At 52.1% G+C, this 23,563-nt stretch overlaps 1 protein-coding gene across 2 annotated transcripts; it reads right to left on the reverse strand.

Moving 5' to 3' along the window:
- Positions 1-789: 789 nt before the first annotated feature.
- On the reverse strand, positions 790-23,414 carry GTPBP1 (GTP binding protein 1). 2 transcript variants are annotated; one of them, XM_079775548.1, is made up of 12 exons: positions 23,218-23,414; positions 20,022-20,133; positions 13,983-14,163; positions 13,103-13,451; positions 9,808-9,931; positions 8,581-8,695; positions 6,806-6,950; positions 6,495-6,677; positions 5,639-5,774; positions 4,917-5,095; positions 4,120-4,320; positions 790-3,240 (listed from the first exon to the last, which is right to left on the reverse strand). In XM_079775548.1, the coding sequence occupies exons 1-12, from the start codon at positions 23,407-23,409 to the stop codon at positions 3,148-3,150; spliced, it is 2,010 nt and encodes a 669-aa protein (XP_079631674.1). In that variant the 5' UTR covers positions 23,410-23,414; the 3' UTR covers positions 790-3,147. The 2 variants fall into 2 exon arrangements, with proteins under 2 accessions (XP_079631674.1, XP_079631675.1); XM_079775549.1 differs by lacking the exon at positions 23,218-23,414 and adding an exon at positions 22,580-23,178.
- Between the last annotated feature and the right edge of the window lie 149 nt (positions 23,415-23,563).

Raw genomic sequence — 23,563 nt, forward strand, 5'->3', positions numbered from 1 at the left:
GATCTCCACGGGAGTCAGACATCTGCCCCTTGAGCCTGGGCTGGGCTGGCCACGGACGTGCGTGTCCTGAAGAGCCAGAAGCTGCCAGCTCAGGTCCTGGCCCTTCCCCTAAACACTTCCCGAGTCCATGTCTCTAACGAGCTGCTCAGAGAGCCAGGGGCCGTGCCCAACTGGACCCTCCAACACACGCCTCGTTGACCATGACACCTGGCCCAGGGCCAGTCCCCATCACCGCTGAGAAAATGAAGGCAGGAGCAGGTCAGCAGGGAGGGGCTTGGGGGAAAGTGCCACAGAGGGTGCCTGGTGGCGTGCAAATCCAGCCCCGAGATCCTGGGCCAGTTCAGAGCCCCTCAGCTTCGGGTCCCAGGAAAGAGCTCGTCCTACACAAGGCTCGTCCCCCACCGCTGCTCGCTTCTCCCTCCCGTTCCGCTCAACACCTGCTCTGCAACTAGCACCATTTTCAAGAGGAGACATCCCTGAGCAGGAGCCGTCAATGAGTCCCTGGAACTTACCAGTCACAGGGCTTGGGGCTTCTCTCGCCCTCGGGCCAGGCACATACCCTCTGCCTGTCTGCACACGTTCAAATCCTACTGGCCCCTCACGGCACAACTCACCATCTTCCCTGTGGTACATCCCTTAGCCCCAACCAACGTGCACTCCCCGCCCATGTCACAGTCCTGCTGCCCTATGCTGTGCCGGAGGCCAACAGCGGGACAGTGATGTGACGGAATTAAGATGCCACCAACCCTACCGCACACACGGAAGGGTCAGGATTTGCCACTCGAGATGACCAGATTAACAACTTTATTCTTCAACTACAAAAGGGCTGGTGTTTCGTTCCAAATGGAGAGTTGGTAGGCTGAGGCCCACAGGGAACTCGTGTGGTCCCTGTGGAGGACAGTGAAACGCTGCACTCGGTCGGCCCCTTTAGCAGGTGTGGCCTGCGGGCCACACAGATCCAAAGCAGCCTCCTGAGCATCTGCGGACAGAGGCCGGGGGCGGCCACAGCTTCCAAACATCCAGTGGTTATGCTCCCAGGGGCCGAAGAGCTCAAACAAAACGGGGCACCACCTGCTCGGAGGTCTACCACGGCCGCGCCCAGGGAAACACCAGTTCCACAGCTCCTGCCGGGGGCAGAGCAGGGCCGCTCAACACTGGGGCCCTCTGATTACGAAGGGTTCCGTGGGCAGTAGCCCCGTAAGCAGAACGAGCCAAAAGCAAGAGGGAAACAGCCAGGAGACAAAGGAACAGGCGGGGGCCGAAGGACGCAGCAGAGTGGGAATGGCTGGGCCAGGGGCAGGGTGGGAACATCCCGCCCGCTGGTGGCACCGCTCCTCTGAGCTTGTGTCCCCAACTAGGACAACGGCACTACCACCACCTCCCTCAGGCCATGAAGCGAGGGGACACCTGGCACAGCCCCAGCCACACGACAGACCTGTCAACGCCACCTCTCTCCAGCCTGTCCCCAGCTCTGCTATGGACTTGGGGACCAGCCGGGATATAAGCAGCGTGCTGGGCACACGAGGCCTCACATACATCCTCATTAATTCTGACCACCGGAGGCATTCACCTCTCGCGTGGAGGCAGCTTGTTCAGAGAAGGCTGAACTTGTCCCGCGTCAGAGCTGGTGGGGGAGCGTGGGTGGTAAGGCCACGCCTGCCTCCCCGAAGCTGGGCCCCCCTCCCCCGCGCCCTGTTCTCTAAGACCGGGGCTGGGGCAGGCAGAGCACCAGCGTTCTCAGTGGCAGCTCCTCCTCCCGCCAACGTGGACAAGCTTCCATGTTGTGTGCTGGTCTGCTCAGTCGGTGGCCATGGGCCGGTGGTAACTAGAAGCAGCTGGGAGAGGGGCGTGAAGGGACCAGCAGTCTGGGAGCAGGACAGGAGGAGGGGTGGGGACAAGAGGGAGGCAAGGCTGAAGAAGGACCCAGCCAGCTGGGTGTCTGCCCCGGCCAGAAAAAGAACACACCTCTGCCCATTAGTCCACCCTAAACGGAGGGCTCCAGTCCACAGCTCAGCCAGGCTGGTTCAGGGCCCACGCTGCCTCTGGGGCCTGACACCCCACCCCGCTCCAGGCAGTGATGCTCCCAGAGGGCTTCCTGCTCTGTGTGGGGCCTGCACCTGCCTCCCCCTATCCCAACCGGGGCTTCCAAACTTGGGGTTCAGGTCATTCCGTTGTGCTCCTGCAGCAGCCACGCTGGGGTGATGTGGCGGAGTTATGGTGGGAAGGAGGGGTTCCACTCCCAGCCTGGCTCAGAGGAACACCCCACACCCCACCAAAAGGAGGTGCTAGTGAGCATGACCCTGAGCCGGTGACACCCGTCTAGGTCATCAGTGCCCCAAGACCCAGTAAGATTCAAGGTCCAAGCAGGAGGCAGCTCGGAGGCTCGGCAGAACCGCAGAGCAGGAGTTGCCCTGACCAGCCAGGCAAATGGGATTGTCGCCGGGGAAGGAAAAGCCACCAGCTGTCTCTGGGTCAGTGGCATGGGTTGGCGTTAAGGGCAGGGAGGGCCCCACAATCCAATCGCCTCTCCCCTCCACCATCTACAGGTTACAATGTAAGAGCTTTTGGCATTCCTGTTTGCGGGTTTAAGGAGAAAGAGGGAGGGAAAAGAGGAAGCCAGCACTGTCGACCCTGCCAAAAGCCCCAAGTCCCAGGAGGAGGCTCGGGCACAGAGCAGCACTGGGAGGGGCCGTCAGGTCCTGACAGCCCCTGAAGTTCTCACAGACACACGCGGACGGACAGCTCCTGGGGGCCGGGGCCAGCCATGGAGGAGGAAAGGAAGAGAAGAAAGATGGCCAGGGCCCTGAGTGGCCATACTCCTGCGCGCGCGCACACACACACACACACACACACACACACGCACACACACGCGCACGCACACGCACACACGTACGAGAGAAAATAAAAAGAATACAAACTAAGGGCCCAGATGTACAAAAACTGAGTGAGGAAGAAGGCGGGCAAGAGGGCGGGAGATGGTAGTGCTCCGGGTCTGCCGTCGTCCTCGGCCTATAAATTAGAGCCCCGGGAAGCAGGGCTGGGGAATGATGAGGCTCCGGCTGTGGCCTGGGGAGGGTGGTGGCTGCTCTGGCCCATCGGATGGAGCGTGGCCAGAGCATGAGAATCCCTTGGGTGGGAAGGAGAAATTCAGCAGCCACTGGCAGGAGTCATGCAGGCCCCCTGGTTCTTCACCTTGTGACGCTGGCCCCCTCGCCGCCGGCCCCCACTGCTGGGCTTGAGCTGAAAGAGAAAGGAGCGTGAGGAGCAGCGGGCCACGGGGAGCAGGGAGGGGAGCAGGGAGGGGAGCAGGGAGGGGCAGGGAGGGGAGCAGGGAGGGGCAGCAGAGGAGCAGGGGCAGCAGACGACGGGCAGGCAGTGTGGTCCCAGCCTCGCCTGAGCATGGCTCTGCTGGTCAGGTGGAGCAAGGGCCTGCTCTGCCTGCCTGCCGGGCAGGTGGGTCACGTGGCAAGGGCATGAGAGCTCAGAGAAGCACAAAGGAAGCAGGAACCACACCTGCCACCACTGATAGGAGGGAAGAGAAAGGAATGACGGAGCCAGAGGAAAGCTATGGGAGAACAGAAAGAACAGGTGCAGCAAAAGCTTCCTTCCCCAGAGGCGGGTCGGCTGGAGAAAGACTCTGAAAGGGAAGAACCCGGGACAGAGCTGGCAGGGGATGCTGAGTGACAGCCACGACACAGGGCCAAGGCCACCGGCCCCTCGGTAGGTGTCATGCTGGGGGAGGGCACAGGAGAGCCTCTAAGGCAGAGATTTTCAAACCTTCTGGACACGGCACCCTCACCCTCACACATCTATTCTTACTAGGAAAGGGGACTCGGAAATGTGGGAAACTCTCAAATGCTCATCAGGACCAATGAAATTGCTTCTATGTAGGCCACAGCTCCAAGTTTGAAAAACGGCGCCTTCAGAGGCCAACAGCGCATGCTCAGAAAGCACCTGCGCCTGGGGCTGTGGAACCCGTCTGTGCACAGACGTGGCAGCAGGCAGAGGCTGCTGGGGCTCTCACACGTCACCCTGACTCTGTGACAGCCACACCCCATCGCCCTGCCTGCACCCGCCCGAGGTGGTCAGGGGTCCAGGACGGCGGGGAGGCATGCTCACCGTTGGCTGGAGACTGCTGGACGCAGCTGACTGCGCAGCCGCCAGGGAGCCCGCTTCGTCTCCAGGGGGAGGCACCCCTACGGACGGCCCTCCAGGGGGGCCCCCATCTTCTCGTTTGGTCAGGGGGCCTTTTTTCGTTGACTGCATTTTAATCTGCTGAGGCTTGGAGTTCATCGGGGAGTTGTTGGTGGTCTGGAGGAGCTGCAGGAGCCAAGGGGTGAGGATGAGGCTAGAGCTGCAGGCAGTGCCATCAGCTCAGCGGCCGGCTCCCCGCCCCCTCAGGGACTGCTCACTCCCAGCCTGGCTGGTCCTGGGGGAGGGCCTGGCTGGTCCTGGGGGGGCCCAGGTGTTCGCTCCCCATCCAGAGCTCCATCTTATCCCCTGCTCTGGCTGTTCTTCCCGCAGCCAGGGATCCTCAGCCCCTCCCACTCAGCCCAGCTCCCAGACGGGGCCCTGCCTGCCAGAGCCTGGTGAGCTGAACTCCAGGCTCCCATACGGGCTGACTCCTCAGAACATCAACTGCATCTCCAGCCCTAGGACCTTGCGGCCCCTGGAACCAGAGTCTGGGCAGGTTTTAACCTCAGGCCCCAGCAGTGACTGTCCCAGCAGCCGGAAACATCTGAAGCGCGGCTCTCACCCGGGAGGAATGCCCTGGTCCAGCTCTCCTGAGGCAGGGACTGGAGCCTAGGCCCCCGCCGGTCAGGAAATCCGCAAGGCCTCTCCAGAAGCCCCTGCTGTGCTTGCGGGCCAGTGACCCTGGTGTCTGCTGGGGGCAGGTGAGGTCTGCTCAGCCATACCTTGGTGATGGTGCCCACAGCCTTGGTGCGGCCTTCCCGGAACACCAGCCGCTGGTCTATGTGGAGGTACTCGGGGGTCTTGATAAAGCGGAAGTGCACCGTGGCCTTGTCCCCAGTGCGTAGACAGTCCTTGTCCATGCTCAGAATGGTGGCCGTCTGCCTGATGCTCCCACAGTGCACTGCCAAGGGAGACAGGGCAGACAGGCTTGAGCCACCATTAGCCTCGGGGCAGGGAGGCAGAGTGAAAGCATGAAATACGCTTGAGCTGCAGCAGGCTGAGCCTGGGCAGGCCAGGGGAGCCAAGTGAGCGGAGGCTGCACTGAGATCTGATTGTGCCTCGAACTCACCTACCTTGTCCTCCAGTTAGACCCACCTGCCCCTGGGCCCATGGTCCTGAATACAGGGCACTATGTTTGCATGTGTCTCTCTAACCTGCTGGCTTCCTGAGGGCAGGGCCCTTCCCATCTGGCCTTTGTCCCAGCACCTGGCAACACCTGACACAGAAGCGTTCAGCAGACACCGAGCAGGCACACAGCCGGCACTCGGTTTGTCTGCAGGACTGAATAAACGCTACAGCCGTGGGCGGAAAAGGGAGCATCACTAAGCAGGAAGGAGACCTCCTGGATGGAGTTGAAACTTTTGGGTTCGGGTCACTGGAGCACTTTGTAAAGAGAGCCAGAGTGGGGGGGCCTCCTGGGCTGGCAACCCCTTTAGACACCTACCCATGGCCTGGTAGCGTGGGCTAATCGTGGTGGGGTGGTGGAGGACGAGGATCTCGGCCTCAAATTCCCAGGATGCTTGGGGATTCAAACGCGGGGAAACCATCACCATGCCCTTCCGGATGGATGAGCGCTTAATCTGAAAGAAAGCGGAACCCCAGACCTCAGGCACAATGTGCCTTCGGCTGCAGCCCCTGGCTCCCAAGGACGAGCCGACCTTCTGGGAATGAGGACCGCCCACTCGGCCTTGCCCTCACTGCACCGGACCACGGCCTCCCAGGCAGCTTTTAGCTAGTCAGGGTCATGCAGGAAGCGGCATTTCAGCGGGGCCATCAAGGATGGGTAAGAGTTAAGTGGGTGATGAGAGAAAAGGCAGGTAAGCAATGGGTGGAAGGAAGGAACAGGGCGAGTATGACATGACTGGGGGGGGGGGGGTGTAGAGAGAGCCTCATGTTGCTGGCTAATGTGGTGGGCGGAGAAGGTAGGTGATCGAGAGCTAACCCTCACCCCATTCCTGGGGACAGGAGGCGGAATGGGAAGAGGCGTTGGCATGGACCCCAATGGCCCTCAACACAGCAGGGAGATGCCTGTCTGACCTCACCACTGAGCTCAGGACACCCTGCTCAAGCACTGGAGGGAGAAACAAGCTCAGGAGGCAGCAGGCCTGGCTCAAGTCCCAGCTCTAGCACGTACCACCTGTGCACTCCTGGGCATGTCCCTCAGGCTGGCTAAGCTCCGTTCCTCCTCTGGAGGTGAGGCAGTAAGCCCTGGCTTGCAGAGCAGCCATGAGGACCGGAGACAGCCCCGAGCCTAGTAAAACATGGGCTCTTAGGGGAGTTAGAGTATCATCGACACTCACCTTCTTCAGCGCAAAGGAGGCTGTCTGGCCCCCCCGCACCTCCTTGACAGGCATGCGCTTGCGATGGATCGATTTCACAGCAATGGACAGGAAGTTACCCAGAGGATCTGGGCCCAGCAGCAGCGTGTCATTCAGCTTGATCAGGCCCCTGAGTGTTGTCCCTGACACCACTGTCCCCACACCCTGCAGAGAAGACCCTGGCCCAGTGAGTCTATCCCCACTCAGCCCCTTTCCACCACACACCCAACCCAATGCCCCTTGTGGGAAGTGCCCGCCCAGCCTCTCGCCCTGCTCGCCCAGAAGCCACGCACCGGCACAGAGTAAGTGTCATCAATCTGAAACTCAGCCGGCTCCTCCTCCCGGTAGCTGGTGCGGGGGGAGAGGAGGTTGAGGAACATCTTCAGCAGATCTAGGTTCTCGCCCGTAACGTTGGAGATCTGGAATATTGGGCACATCCTACGTGGCGGGTGAATAAAAAGAAAGACAGGAGCTCAGGAGGCCAGCCTGCCTGACAGGATGGGAGTAGCAGGAGGGCTCCTGGGAGGCCCACGGCCCCTCATCCGCCTCCCCGGGCTCTTCCCCTCTGGCCCAACTCTCAGGCCTTCTCCTTGTACTCAGTTTTGTCTCTAAAATCTGTCCCCTCTCTCTGTCCCTCTACCACTGCCCTATTTCAGGCACTCACAACTGCTTCTTCCTAAAGTGCATGCATGCTTGCTTAAAACCCTCAATCCTCTTCCCATTACAGAGAAAACAGCCGGCATCCCTCCTCGAAGCATTCTGCAGGTTTATTTCTCTTAAATTCCTATATTCCAGCCAGACCAGAGGACTTACTTTCCTCTAAAAGCTTGATTCTTTTATGCTCCCTTGTATTTGTCCACTCTGGTCCTCCTGCCTGAATTGCTTCCCTCTTATCCAACTACCAAGTCCTCTCATCCTTCAGGGCACGCCCAGTGCTGCTTCTTCCAGGAACCCCTTCCCAGACGGGCACTCGACTCCTCTCAGCTCTTGAACTTGTGTCTCTGTTACACGTAACTATGTCTGACTTGCGGTCATTTATCTCAGTGGCCTCTGTATCTCCTATCCAGGGTTAATCAAACTCCTGGAGATCAGGAATTATATATCCCCATAGCTCTTAGAATAGTGCCTGCACAGAACAGGCACCAGAAAAACTCAGTGAATTAAAATGGGGGCAGCTGCCCTGGCTGGTGTGGCTCAGTTGGTTGGGCATCGTCCTGTGCACCAAAGGTTGGTTCGATTTCTAGTCAGGGCACATACCCAAGTTGCGGGCTCAATCCCAGGTAGGGGATATGCAGGAGGCAGCCGATGTTTCACTCTCACATCGATGTTTCTCTCTCTCCCTCTCCCTTCCTATCTCTCTCTAAACACACACACACACACACACACAATTTTTTAAATAAGATAAAATGGGGGCAGCTGAAATGTACCCCCTCTGCTGGTCAAATGATGGTACTGAAGACACTGTCATGGCAGAGCAACAGGCCGAATGCCAGGGTCCTGTACTACAGACCAAGCAAGAAGGCAGATGGCTCTAAGCAGCCCAAGACTCTGGGAGAAGGAACAGAGTTAACAAAGTTCAAAGAGTATCTCTGACCAAGGAGCTGACCACCTTGAAGACAAGGCTAGTGCCCGAGTCAACTCTGAAACCTCAATGCTGAGATGAAGAGCCTGGCACACAACAGACATCCAAATATATTTATAGAATCACAGGATCTGTTAATGAGTAAAGGCCTAAAATGACTTGTGATTCGAGAGTTTTTGAGAAACAACAGTATAAAAATATAGAATAAGTTATAAAAATGGCAGTTTTCTATTACACAGGAGCCAGGCACAGTGCTAAGTGCTTTCCATGAGCCATTTCCAACCCTTACGAGAGCCCTATGGAGAAGGGAACATCATTCCCATTTCACAGACAAGGACACTGAGGTCTCAGCTGGGATTCCAACCTCAGCGAGGCTAGCTCCTCAGAATCTGAGGACCTGCCAGCCTGGGAGACCTTGTGCTGAGACCACGAGAGTCCACTTCACGCCGTCTGTGCCCGCCAGAGTGAGTGCTCTCTACCTCTTACCTCTCAGAGCTGAAGTTGGAGGCGGTCACGATCACATCATCCTTGCTCTGCACCAGCACGGGGATCTTCCGGCAGCCTGGCGACTTCAGCAGGCGCTGTAACAGCTTCAGGGTTTCTTAAAGGGGGGAAGGAACAGAATTAGGGGACACAGGCTTCTCTATGGCCTGGCTTTTAGGGCAAGACAGGTCCACTCATCACTACTGCAAGCAGGAGACAGAATGTTAAAAGCCACAATGCTGGAGAAGCAAAAAGGAGGATCCAAACTTTGGGGGATGCGTGCTTGCTAGAGTAGAAACAGAGCACGATGGGGCCTGTCTGCTGAGGTTACGAGTCTGAAACCCATTGGGTTTCTTTCATCTCTAGAAGCCCCGCATCCTGTGAGTAAGTGATGGGGGAAGGCGAGAGGGGTGGTGGGGGCGTCCATAGGGACAATGTTCTTCTCAGAATGCTCTGCTTCCTGGGGAAAGAAGCATCTGACAAAAGGATCTCTAGGCCATTCAGCCACCTGCAGAGTCCTCATGAGGCCCTCCCAAAGGACCGCTCTCCATTTCTCTCCTCCCATCTGCAGCAATGAGGGAGAAATGCACGAAGGCCTAGTCCTGCACCTGTTTTGAAGCCTTTGGTGCTAAAACATTATCAGCCTGGCCGGTGTGGCTCAGTGGTTTAGCGTCGACCCTGAACCAAAAGGTTACCAGTTTGATTTTCGGTCAAGGCACATGCCTGGGCTGCAGGCTCGATCCCCAGTAGGGGGCGTGCAGGAGACAGCCGATCTTTGATGTTTCTCTCTCGTTGCTGATTCTATCTCTCTATTCCCCTCCCTTCCTCTCTTTGTAAAAGAAATCAATGAAAACATATTAAAAAAACAAACAACAACAACATTACCAGACCCCCTGCCCCAATGTTGCCACATACATCCAGCTTACATGGTAAAACCCAACCCCTTCCGTCTGAGGCCATCTGAAAAGAGGTGCCAGATTAGAGGCCTCAAGAATCCTGCATTTGGAACCAGAAAGAACAAAGTGCAGGGGGTGATTCCAGGCTATGCTCAGACCAAGAGCTGAGCAGGGAGAAGGCAGAAGGTTCTGGGCTGATGGGAAACTCAGGCGAGGTCTGAGCACAAGATAAGGAAGCTGAAGGCTCTGGGCTGAAGCCCTGGCAGCAGACCACCAAGGAGCCACAGGGCGGGCAGCCCCAAACAGACTGCTGCTAACTGGAGGCTTCACTTACCTTGCAAGATGTTAGCAGGACACATATCAATCTTGGTGACCACCACAAAAACAGGCACATTGAGTGCCAATGCCAAGCCCAGGTGCTCCTTGGTCATCCCCACGATGCCAGCATTGCTGCCCACCTGCCCCAACACAGAAAGAACTATCAGGGCAAGGGAGACAGAGGTTGCTGCTGGTGGCACAGAGACTTAACGACCGCTGACGGGAGAGCGCGCCCATCTCTGAGGCCGCATCAGAACTGGACACAGGGGCACAAGTCTCAGGCCAGGAACTAAACGGCTACAGATGAAAGCTGGGCTCGGCACAGATTGCTTTAACCCGATTCAACACTGTGGGCTATCAAAATCTGAGGAGACTTGGAAACAATAAAAGACAAGTCCACAGAGTACGGAATCTCGGAGTGAAGGTGAGGGAGGGTGGGTGGGAGGGAGATAATCAACCAAAGACCCTGTATGCATATACGCATAACCCATGGACACAGATAATAGGGTGGTGAAGGCCTGGGGGCAGACTGGAGGAGGTCAACAGGAGGGAAAGGGGGGACATATGTAATACTTTCAACTATAAAGCTTTATTTAATAATAATAAAAAAAAGACAAGCCCAGACAATCTGGGAAAACAACAGTCTAGGGCAGGCGTCCTCAAACTACGGCCCGCGGGCCACATGCGGGTGTTTTTGCCATTTTGTTTTTTTACTTCAAAATAAGATATGTGCAGTGTGCATGGGAATTTGTTCATAGTTTTTTTTAAACTATAGTCCGGCCCTCCAACCATCTGAGGTACAGTGAACTAGCCCCCTGTTTAAAAAGTTTGAGGACCCCTGGTCTAGGGTCATCGAAGTGAATTCAGTTTAACAACCCAGGCTCTCAGTGTCCCCATCTATAATTGGGGGGATAATATCCACTTTAGAGGGTCACTTGAAGTTTAAATGTCATAACATGTCAGAGGTCCAGCACACAACTAGCAGGTGCTCAAGCAAAGGCTGCTGTTATTACTGTTACTATTCCTTCCCATAATAAAGGTTTTTAAACATCACCACAGAGGCTGGTTAAATGAATTAGGGCACATGCACAAGTGGGCCGGCCGTACCAAAAAAGAGGAAACTTACCTACTTGATGTGGGATAATCTCTAAGATATGATTTCAAGGGGAAAAAGCAAGATGTATATAGCACCCTACCATTAAAAAAATGGTGAATGGGTTACTGTTGAAAAAAGCAGATGTACGACATTTGGGAAACATCTGAGAAATATAAATACTTCTGGACTAGATACTGGGTGATTTAGGGAGCCCTCATTCACCTTCTTGGTTGCAGTAACAGTAGGAGCCAGTTGTTACTTTTAGGAGCTGTGTGCTGAAGTACTTGGGGGCAAAGAGTCGATATGTCTATAATCTACTTTCAAATGCTTCAGGCAAAAAAACACACACACATCCATCACATGTACAAATAAGTATAGCAAAATGTCAATTGTTGAACCTGAGTGGCGAGTTTACAGTATTCATTATACTATTCTTTCAACTTTTCTGAATGTTTGAAATTGGAGGAGGAGAATATACACACTTTTGCTGGTATGATTACGAATATCTCTGGATACATGAGAAACTGGAAATACTACTTGCCTCTGGGTGGAAACTGGACTGAGTGAGGAAGGGAGACTTTTCACTATAAGCCTTTTGGTACCTTTTTATTTTTGGATCACATAAATGTGTTACTAAAACAAAATAAAATTAAAATCGTCATGAGATTTGATCATGCCAGTTCACAGATGAGCCCAGTGACACAGATGTCCCATACCTGTGCTTTCACCTACAAGACACTGCCCCCATCTTCCCTCCTAATTTTTCCCACTCCCTCCAACCTTTCCTGTTCAACCCAGACTTGCTTTAGTTCTGCCCAACCTGGAAAAGAGAGAGCTCTATTGCTTTGACAATCCCCCTACTCTCCTGGAAATAGACTGCCATACAATAATAACAAAATATTTCATTATTTTCTACAGAAAATTTTAATATTTATATCTGGCCCAAAAGTCAGATATTTAACATTTCATATGGGTGAAGATGTTTCCAAAAATTGGCCTTTCTCACTGTAGCTGTTAGAAAAGTGCTCATTTTAAACTGACTGATGTCTATACCTTTCTTTTAAAAAAAATACATTTTTATTGATTTCAGAGAGGAAGAGAGAGGGAGAGAGCGATGGAAACATCAATGATAAGAGAGAACCATTGAACGGCTGCCTCATGCACGCCCCGCACTGGGGATCAAGCCCGAAACCTGGGCATGTGCCCCTGACCGGAATTGAACCCGGGACCCTTCAGTCCACAGGCTCACTGAACCGGCCAGGGCTATACCTTTCTTAATACCACCCCTATATGCCCTAAGGACCATCCATTGAAACCCCTTCTTGGAGAGCATGTTTCCTTAGCCCAGTCCAGGCTGGTAATGGCCCCTTGCAATGATCAAAGATACAGAAAATAAAATCATACTGAGATCCCAAGAAGCCTGGGCAGAGAGCCCACAGAGTGTTCATCCAGATGCCCCGCCTCTCTTTAGTCTCCAGTCTGGGGAGGCTTCGCCTGAGAACCTGTGTTTGTGGGACAACTTGATCGAGTTCGCTCTGAACAGATGCCTGTGTTTACTACACTTATTAATGCAAGCAGCTGGAGGGCCTGGGATTTGGGGAAGGGCTTCGAGGACCTGCCGAAGGAAAACGTGCTTGCTTGTTCTGTCTGTGAAAGCTGTGAAGCTGTCACCAAGGTTGTGGGCCTCACAGAATCCCACTGTCCAGGCAGGAAGATCAAAGGGACCCAAATACAAGCTTAGCACCATGATCCAACACAGGCCTCTGCTCCCTTTCCTTTTCAGTTCATCTACATACAAGAGCTGCTCACAAATCTATTCCTGCCAGGCTGTGAGCTCTCCGGAGCCCAGGCCGGCCCGTTCACTGCTGCATCTCCAGGCCGGCACGGTGCCAGGCACACAGCATCCTCTCAACAAGCACACTCATTCCAGGCTCCGGAAGAGGCCACCTCTCAGGCGCCTCTTGACTGCTGTTTGTGCTCTCCTCCATTTCTTCCTCCTGGTCCCCCTCTCTGAGGGTTCCACCTGGTGCCACCTCCTCAAAGTAACCCCTTGAGATGACTGTCGAGCTCAGAGGACCCTGGCAAAACTTGTCACCCTTACCCAGTGTCAAAGCCCCAAACCAACAGGCTTCAGCCTCGGAACAATTCCAAACCCGTGCACATAGCCACACCCTCCACGGTCCCGCGGAAGCCCGCCCGGGAGGGCCGCACTCACCATGAGCATGCAGAAGTCAGGCAAGTGGCCCGTCATGCCGAAGACCGTGGTCTTCAGGTACTTCTCGTGGCCAGCCAAGTCGATGAAGGTAATCACTTTAGTGGATTTCTCACAAATCTTTGTCCACTCCAGGCTGCCGCCGTGGCTATCTGGCTTGTTCACCACATTGCCTTCGCTGTCAAAGCCCAGAATGTCGTTGCCCACACTGCTGGTGCGACCAGATTCGATCTCATGTTTGTGGCGGAAGAGTTTCTGGCGGGCAAAGCCTCGGCCATTGTCCAGCTCCCCGTGTGTCAGGACCCCCAGAAGCGTGCTTTTGCCAGCATCCACGTTGCCCACTACTGCTACCCTGCGAGTACAGGAACCCAGACATCCACGTGAGAGTTAGTGGGCGAGTGAAGGGAAACCCACCAGCGGAGTCTGTAAGGACAGGCTTGCTCCTGAGCCTCTCCAGCTCATTGCTCCTCCTACTCCTGGGTAAGCCCGGGGGAACGTGCCTGGAGGTATTCTCCAGGGAGCAGAAAGGGTTATTCAGGAGGAACTGGGCTCCCACCACAGTGGCTTTCTCCTTAACTCCCACTAGCTACCCCAAAGCTGCTGGAGAGGGGCCCCAGAGCCAAGAGAGGCACAAAATGCCTCCTCCATCACCCCGGTTTCTAGACTCACAGGCCAATAAGAAAGAAAATGCAGCCCACAGAACGAATGGCTGGCCTCTCTCCCACTCTTCCCAATGGAAATATTAGGGATGGGGAGGTGCAGAAACAGCGAAAGGTGCTATGGTGTCTCTGGACATGCTTTCCATGACTCAGAAGGGAAGGGGATGAAGCTGACAAGCCAGGTGTCAGAGGCTCCATCACGACTCATACTGAGGCCTCCTCACCTGACCTCCAGGAAGTCATTGTCTCCTACTCGTTTCCGGACCAGGTAATCACGCACACGGCCCCCAGCTTCTTGACGTTCCCGCAGGAGGATGACGTCGGCCTCTATCTGTTCTGCCATGCTTTTCACTGTGGCGTAGGAGGCCTCCATGTCAGCTTCACTCAGCCCGTACTCAGTCCCATCTGGTGACAAGAGCCCAGACATCAGTGTTCCAACAAGCCAGACAGTCTAGCCCTAACGAAGGTCCCACCCTAGGCAACAGAGAACATGGCTCTCTCTAGCTGACACTTTTAAAAAACTTGGGCACACGCAGAGTTAATAAATAATAGTGCCACAGGCCTCCCCATTAAGCAGGACACTCATTAATTCATTCAATAGTAATCACTGAGACTCTTCCTGGGTTTTATGCCAAGCCTCATGCTGAGTCCTGGGAATACAGGTGCCCTTAGCGAGCTCACAGCCCAGTGGGAGAGACAGGAAATTAATTAATGGCAATACAACTTGAATATTATACTATAGAACTGTACAAAGAGAATGTAAAGTTTGAGCAACTAGACTGCCTGGGGAAGCGGAGGGCAGCTTTGCAGGCTGCTGGGCCGCCAAGTGTGAAAATGGGCTTGCAGGGAAAGGAGGAAAGGTGTCCTAGGCAGAGAGGCTAAGCATGGAGCATGGCAGGTCACAGCACATTCAGGGGCCAGTAGCAGCTCGGTGTGCTGGGGAGCAGGATGTCAAGTGGCAGGAGACCACAGAAGAGGTGGAAGCGGTTAAGCAGACAGACATTAGCAGCAAAACACATTATGCACCAGGCAATGGGAAGCCTTGGGGGTTTAGGCAAGGGAGTAACATGACCCGAAGATCTCTTGGGCAGCGGTAAAAAGTGTACACCGACAAGTGAGAGACCGGAAAGGGGGAGCCCAGTTAGGAAGTCATTCTCATAATCCCGGCAAGCAATAATGAGGACAGGAGACAAAGGAAAATGGGGGAGAACTTAAGAATGACTTTAGAAATAGAATCTTGACTGAGGTAGCTCCAGTGAAATGTCCAGCAAGTAGATGGAAAAATGAGTCTGAGCTCAGGATGAGGAAGGGAGGAACCAATTAACCAATCACTTATTGAGAGTCTATTTATGACAACTCCCATCAGTGCCTCCACTTGATGTCATAATTTCCACAATCACTCCTTCAGCTTCTCCTCCAGCCTCTGTCTAATCCGCCAGCATGGGCCTAATCTCTTACTGCCTCCCAAACACCTCGAAGCACCTTCTCGCACCCTCTCTTCCTCTTCCTCCTACCTCTCCCGTATGGACAAGCTCAGGCATTCCTAAATTAGGAAAAGGAAACCCATCCTCACTTCCCCTGCTTATCTCCTGAGCGACCATCTCCTCTGTTCCTCTTACCACCGAGCATCTCAAAAGAGTAATTGAGACTTGCTGACTATCACCGTCCTACCCTGAATCTTATAACTCTAGAAGAAACTAGTTTTCAAGTCATCAATGGCTGTCTAACCCCTCATCCGATGCCCCTTTCTCAACCACAACAGTATTTAACACTGCTCGCCTCCCTCCACCCTGCTTGCCGATCGCATGAACTCTCCTGATCCCCCTCCTCTCTGGTTCCTTTCTGTCTACTCTGTGGCTCTTCCTGCTCCTGTCCTTAAAAGCCAGGCTTTCCCAGTAGTCAGGCAGTGGCCCTCTTCTCTATCCTCTGAGCATTCCCCTTGACTATCCCACACTATGGCTTCAACTGTCATTTAAAAACCTACAAAAAATATAAATAAATAAACCCTTTCATTTCTAGCACTGTCCTCTTCCCGGGACTCTAGAATGAATGCCCAATTGTCTGGATGACTCTTGGAAGCCTGATGTCTAATCTCAACAACCCAAGCCCCTCCCTTTAAACAACAGCACAAAAACTAACACCATTAGTAAGTCACTTTAGTCCTCACTGCAACCCTATGAGGGCATTCCTCTTCCCTTTTAACAGCGGGGTAAACAGAACCCAGAGAGGACTCAGAGCTGGCAGAGTGCCGAAGGGTTGTGTGAGCTTAGGTCTTCTGATTCCAAACCTAGAGCCTTTTCCTCTGGCAAGGGTTCCTCTTAATGCCAGCCCAGTTCCTCCTCTTGCCTTCCCTATTTTTGAAGACAGCACCGTCCTTCTAGTCACCCAAGCTGAATGCTCCACTCCAGTCCCGCTGATTCTAGCTTTATACCTGCCCTTCTTTCTTTGTCCCTGCTCTACTCTTTTGGCCAACCCAACGCCACAAGTCTGATTCAGGCCCTGATTCTACCTCAGTCACCACAACAGACCCCTAACTGGTCTTAGCAAATCCAGTCTCTGTTCCTCCAACTCATCCTGCGTAGACACAAGTCCATGCTCCTAGACAAAGAAGCTCTAGTTGTCACGTCCTAGTCAAAGCCTGGGAATGGCTTCCCAGCCCCAGCAGGTTCAGTTTCAGTTCCTTAAAGGCCTCCCCACTGATTCCACGCCCCCTCCTCAGTTCTGTCCCAGTGCAAGTGACCTGGTCACCATCCCCTCCCCATGTTCCCTGCACTTCCCCAGCTCCACACCTTTGCTTATGTATTTCCTATCCTACAAAACCCACCAGCACATCTCCTACCTATTCTGCTCGCGTACGGCATTTCCCACACACTACATCTTGTGGAACAGTGTTCTAGATGCACGTCTTCCCTCACTCTACATAAGCATCTTCAGGAAAGAACTCAAACTCAGATATTCCCTGGATCCCCCATGTGGGATGCCTTTCCTATATCAAGTTCTCAGTGTTTGTAAAATGCAAACCACATGAACAAAGAAGGAGCAGTTGGGCTGAGGAGTTTCTAAATGCATGGCCAACTGAGCTCTGGACATCTGGGCCAGAGAAGAACTTGCTGGAAGTGTTCCTTGGACAAGGCCTGCTAATCCTGCCATTCTTGCCAGATCCCCAAATTCTAGCCACCGTTTCTTGATTCTGACACAACAAAAAGCAATGTTTTCAAGTCCTGTTCCACACCTGGGGGCAATGACCAATACCACCTTGTCCATCCAGAGCTCCCAGATGGTACAACGCCCCGTCATACTCCCCTGCTCCAGCATGCACTGCAGTCCTCACTCGGTAGAAGTGGAGACAAAGGCCAAGGAGAAAAGCCGCAGCGGTCCAATCACTAAAGGCCACTGTTCACCCACACCTGACCCTCAATGAGACTTCAGTGCTGCCATCTGACTTACCTTTTCTATATGCACTCTCCTGCTCAACGTGATGCAAAGGTTCTCCGAACTTTTAGGGTAAAAGCCTAAACTCTTTGGTATGGCATTCAAGGACCCTCCTAACTGGCACTCCCAACCTCACACGCTACACTCCTACTTTACTGGATCACCACTGGCCCACCACATCCTCCACAATGGCCACTGCCTCTGTGCCTCTGTGCCTGTGGCTTCCTCCGCTCACTCACTCTGCCTTCCTTTACCCAGAAAACTCCTACCATCTTTTACAACCAATTCAAGGGTCACAGCCTCTTTGAAGCTTTTCCTGACTCTCCACCAAGACTTAATACTCTTCCTTTGTTCCCTGAACTTTTAATACAGTCCCTGGCTCTTAGAAAGTTGTAACTTAATATCTGACAAATTAACAAGATTCTGCCCTAACCGGTCTGGCTCTGTAAATAGAGCATCAGCCTGCGGACTAAAGGGTCCCGGGTTCGATTCCAGTCAAGGGCATGTACTTTGGTTGTATGCTCAATCCCCAGTAGGGGGTGTGCAGGAGGCAGCTGATGGATGCTTCTCTCTCATTGATGTTTCTAACTCTCTATCCCTCTCCCTTCCTCTCTGTAAAAATCAATAAAATATATTTTAAAAAAATAATTAACAAGATTATCTTTGAAAGCAATCTCATGGTAAATCAACTAAGACCTGGAACCCTTAAAAAGTTATTACTGCAACTATTAATAGTAGCTAACATTTATATAATGCTTACTATGTGCCAAGTGTTAACCTTCACCATGACACTACGACTCTCCCCTTTTTAGGATAAGTTAGAGCCAGCAGGCAAATTCAGACCTGCCAGACTCCAGACCCTGAACTAACTACTGGGCCAGATTGCACCCTTTTATAAGGTCAATCTTAAATTGGGAATGTATACTTAAAGAGCACATTCCTCTATACTGCTTAGAATGTTTAATGCCTAATTTATTCATACAAAATTTCTCAGAGGAGGGTGGGGAAGGATGTCATTATCCTCATTTTACAGGCAAAGGATGTGATAAACAGAGGTGAGGCGCCAGGCACACACAGGAAGCAGATGCTGAAGCCGACCCCTGGGCCTTGCATCTGGTTTAGTCCTCTGTTTGATGTTCAGCTTGTTTAACTAGTTATGACCTCGAAATAATTCCAGCAGGAAGGAGTCACTGTGAATCTAATAACACCCAGTTGATAGATGCAAAGATAATGCCTGGGTGTGGAGATGTGTTAATGAATGTTTGACATCTTATGCTTTGTCATGAACGGGTTAATTAGTTGTCAGCTGCCAGGGTACGGGAAAATTCACCAAGAGTCCACATTAAAGAACTGGGGGCAGAGGAGGGTGTGTTAGGAATCTGGGTCTTCAAAGAACAGTCCCACCACTTGTCAAAATTGATCTAGATGTGGTTTCTTCAGTTCTACAAGCATGAAATGGTCTCTGATGGTTCATCCTATCACAGCAGGCATAGTGTGTACCTGACACAAAGGTTTCAAAAGGCTGGCAATGATCCCCTAGTCACCAAACGAGTGGCTTTTCCTGAACCCAACTCTCCTTGCTGTCTCTCTGGCACCTGACAATGCTAACCAACCCTCTCCCTTTCTTGACATGCAAAGGGTGATAAGCCCAAAACCAAGCGGTGGCAGCAAAGATGGAAAGGAAAGGATAGATAAGAAAAACATTTCAAAGGAAGGCACAGCAGTAATTGGAGATCAAGGCCTTCTTCTTTGTGTCACTTTTGAGCATTTCTAAATATTGTTCTCTACTGAGGTTATTTGTATATATGCTATCTTTCCTCCTTGGGACAGAGACCAGATTTTAGTATCCAAAACTACTTTGCAACAGTATCAAGCCCTTAGAAGAGACTTAATAGGTATTTGCCAAATAAAGAATGATATTGAGATCTTCTCCATCTTAAACTCAGTCAACAAAAGAATTATTATCTGCCTTTACAAAGCCTACATTCACAAAGAGAGCTGTTCCTTTAATGATGCACCAAGCCCTACTGAGGCTTCCTGCAAAGATGACAGACAAGTTCTGGCACAGGCTAAATTCATAATCATTAACAAGCCCCGCTGTCATTTCAGCACAGTGTCATAATGAAGATGAAGGAAGTAGGCCTTGTATTGCAAGGATAAAGGAGGAATGACTGGGGGGGAATACCCAAGCCATAATGTGGGATTCTGTTAGGGAAGCTGCCTTCCTCTACAACAGCCCCATTACAATGGAATAAGCAGGCTGGAGTACAATAACCAGTTCCTTCCAGAATGCTACCAAGTCTACATGTCTGATGGGATCTCACAGGGAGAAGAGAGGGCTTGTTAGCACAACCATCCCCACTGCGTGGTCAGTGTGCCAGACTGAGTGGTCAGTGTGGTGTGGGGCAAGACAGCCTTGCTGAAGAGAAGAATTCCGGTGTCTCCTTCTTGCTGACATCAAGAAGGATCACGTAAGTTCTCTGCTGAGCAGACAATGAGCAGCAATGGGCTCTGTAAAGTGGGCTGGAGGGGAAGACTGAATTCTAGGCCTGTGGCTTGCTCTATACCTGGGACAGGAGTTCCCTTGCTTTGTGCTTCATTCCCCTTTATGCAAATGGAGGCAGAAAAGAAGCATCTGTAAAACCGCTTGGAAAGTGAATCTTTCAAGTCAAGCATATTATGACCAAAAAGGTGGGAATTAACATTATCACATGATACTTTTATATCCTCCCAAACAGTTCTGCAGACACTGATCAAGAAAATGGGTAAAAGATGGGAAATGTGCTCTAAATAATTTTTAAAAAATAAAGTGAAAGGAAAACTATGCTCACCTGATCCCTGCCCAATGACATATATGGTCTCTCCGCATCCCTCGTCCATCCTCTCCCACATCTGCCGAAGTAGGCTGTCATACTGCTCTGATGTAGGGCTCACTAGAACCAGCTAGAAAAGAAACCAACAGCCTTAGGACCACACTACAGCCAAAGGCCCTGACTGAACCCCACGGCACCCTAATCTGAAATAGCTACAAAGCCCCCTCATGCCCTCTGCCACTCCTGAAATAGCCTTTGAGCCGAAGGCCTTATATGAGTTGAGTTTTATAATGTACTAAAATGACTAGTCTGAAACACCCCACAGAAAAGAGGGTGTGAGCAGCCTGCCTCCAGCTGCTCAACAGGAGGGGAAGGACCAACAATGACTGAGAACCTGACATTGTGGGTAGAAATTGATGAGCAATGCTTCACACCCACATGCCAAAGTCTTCTATCTACAGCTTGCAACTCATAGGACAAAGCTCTCCTATACTGCCATGCCCTCCACCCTAGACCAATGGTTGCCATAATAACAAAAGAATTCTGTTCCATTTTGCCTTGGCTATCTTGTTATTTTTTCTTCATCAACAAAACACCATTACCACTAAGATGGGCATTAGCACGATCATTTTACAAATCTGTGACAATAACATTAAAGTATCCACCACTTATTTGGGGAGGTCATTTAACAATAGCCATTCTCTAACCATTCTTGTGTGACCTTGGACAAAGAGCTTAATCTCTCTCAGTCTCATTTTTTTCAATCTACAAAATGTAGATAATACCACCTGCACCTTTAGGCCACGTCACTGTAAAGACCAAATAAGGTAACATGTAAGCATCTAGTCCAAAGCTCAGTAAGTGGTAAGTACAGTTTTCTTCACAATCATTCCAAAAAAAAACACCTTCTTGGATGAAACTAGCCACTAATTATTTCTCACTTTGGAAACTTTCAAAGCCTTAGATCTCCACATATAATTATAGCAAGTGCAGAACTTACAGCTTCTAATCTTTCCCTCAAGACTCAATCTATCAACTCATTCCTTTTCTCTCTCTAAATGGCCATTTTTCTTTTCAATGTCACCAATATTTATATACATACAGTTTCTCAACTTTAAGATAATGAGGTGGACTTCCCCAGCTATGTGATGAAGAACCACTTCGCTATTCTGGAACATTAAAGAAGGTGGCCAGGAAATGAAGATATTACTCTCTTTGCAACACTACCCTGCAATTTCCCACTGTTTTCAGGTTTCTTCAGCAACCTGACCATGAATTGACATCCAGCTGGTCTGCTTGAGTCAAGCACATTTACAACTCTCCAGTTGACTCATCAGAGCTTGTACTTGTAACCTGAGTGCTGCCTGGGTCTTTTGCATCTTGTCACACTGCCTCCCACACATCCCCAGACCTTCCCTCTCTCCCAGCGTGGCCATCCTCCTTATGGCATTAGAGGCACCAGATACGACCACTGGCTTCTAAGAGCTCAGCTGCCACTAAAGAGAGAAAGAGCAATTGAAACTTGGTTGCTGAGGTTGCAGGGGCAAGTTTTCTCCAGTATGGGCCAAGCTTCATGCATTTTTGCCACCAAAGACTGTGTAAGGTCACAAACATCTCTATTGCAATTTTCCAGCAACAGGTAGGAGGGGGTATTGGTGTTCTATCTTCCATCCGCTGCTATTAAGCTGCATAGGGAATGATCAGTTCTTCAGTTCACTTCATTTACTGAATAATTATGTATTAGGCACCATACTAGGTGTCTTATATGCATCTCTCACTTTTGCAACCATCTGTATGTAAAAAATCATGTAGCTGAAGAACAGAGAAGCGAAACTTTCCCAAGGTCACAGAGCCTTTGTAAGTGGCAAGGCAGGAAAAGAATCTGTTAAAAAACAAAATTCAACCAAATAAACTTAAAGATCTAATTGGCTTTATGAGTGATTCATGAATTGTGCAGCATCCCACCTAGTAAATAAGAGACCTGCTCTGAGTAGTACAAAGTGGAAGATTCTTATAGGAAACTGGGCCAGATAAGAAAGTTATTAGCACCCCTTGGCAATGGGCAAGGAGACACATGATTGGTGGGTTGTTGCTCTTATATCAGTCAGGGACAAAGTTAGTTCATCCTAGCTTGATGCCTGTGTTGGTGGCCAGAGCTATTCATGCCTGGGGCACATAAAATTATATGTATATATAAAGTTATTAGCAAAAGAAAAGATTGTTTCAGGCCAGTTGACCAATGTTGGTGGGGAAGGGTGGCAGGGGGCTCTTATGCAGGTTGCCTGTCTAGTGTCCAGAAGGAAATTACAGTCCAATATTCCACACCTAGGAGGGGCTGAAACTGCAATTAAGTCTTGTTTTACTGTCAAGGGAGCAAGTGACACCCCCCCCCCCCCCCCCCACCTCAGGCCTGTTTCTTTTTCTTTTTCTTTTTTTTTTTTACCAGAACCCAACCTTGTCTGGCTCCCAAGTTAGCATTCTTTCCCTTCAGCGCCTTCAAAACACAGTCACATCTTATACTTAATTTTCACCCCCCACAATGCCAAGCAGAAGGTCAGACCTTAACTCCTGCCCACCTTCTCAAGAGCTCAGAGGACACGCTTTGAAACGTCCTTCATTATTGCATTCATACAAGTTGTGGTTCCACTCCCAGGATGGCGAGGTTATAGGTCAGGTCCATCTTTCAATTTTGTTTTGGGTGGATGTGCGAAGTAGACATAGCTCAGACATCCTTCTCCCCGACTGAGCGACTACTTTCTGTTTCCTTTCCCGACACCAGGAAGAGACGCCTCCCCGCTTCGCTCCGGACGACCTGATCCGCCCGCGCCTCCACTCCCCCTGCCCAAGCCACCGCCGACGCTCGGCTGCCCTGGACAGTCCAGAGGGCCCTCTCGGTATCGGAGAGGTGGCACCGTGCGGGGCGCTGCCGGTGTCGGGCACCCGAGTTCCACGTGGCGGAGCCGCGGGGTTGTGATCTCCCCGGGAGCCGGACGGCGGGAGGCCGGGTCGGAGCCGCTGGGAGAAGGACGGCGGTGCGGGGCCGCACGGGGCCACCCATCGCCCGGGAACCCCCGGCTCTGTCCGCACCGGCAGGTGGGCGGGCTCGGCCCCTCCCGCCCCCGCCTCCGCAGTCGCCCGGGAAACGGCTCGGCCCACCTCCGGGTCCCCTGGGCACCTGGTCCCATTTAGCGCCGCTGCCGGCGCCCGGGCCTACCTTGTTGGTGAGGTCCAGCTCCGGCTCGCCATTGAGCGCCTCGCCGTCCTCGCTGCAGTCCGAGTCGAAGCCGTCGTGGAGCCGGGCGGCAGCCGCCGCGGCCCTGGCCGCCCCCGGGGAGCTGGGCTCGGGGGCGAACATAGAGGCCGGGACCGGCGAGTCCATCGGGGAGCGACTCCGCTCCGCCGCCATCTTTAATAACTTAGGCTAATTCGTACCCGGCCTCCCGGCCCTCCCCTGCTCATTTGCCTAATCTATGCGTGGCCCCGCCCCGCACCTCATCGGAATAATTTATGCGCAACTTTTTCGGCCGCGTAGAGGGCGACACCTATCGCTAGCTCAGAAA

This window comes from Cnephaeus nilssonii, assembly GCF_951640355.1.
Source record: "Cnephaeus nilssonii genome assembly, chromosome: 6".
Taxonomy (NCBI): domain Eukaryota; kingdom Metazoa; phylum Chordata; class Mammalia; order Chiroptera; family Vespertilionidae; genus Cnephaeus; species Cnephaeus nilssonii.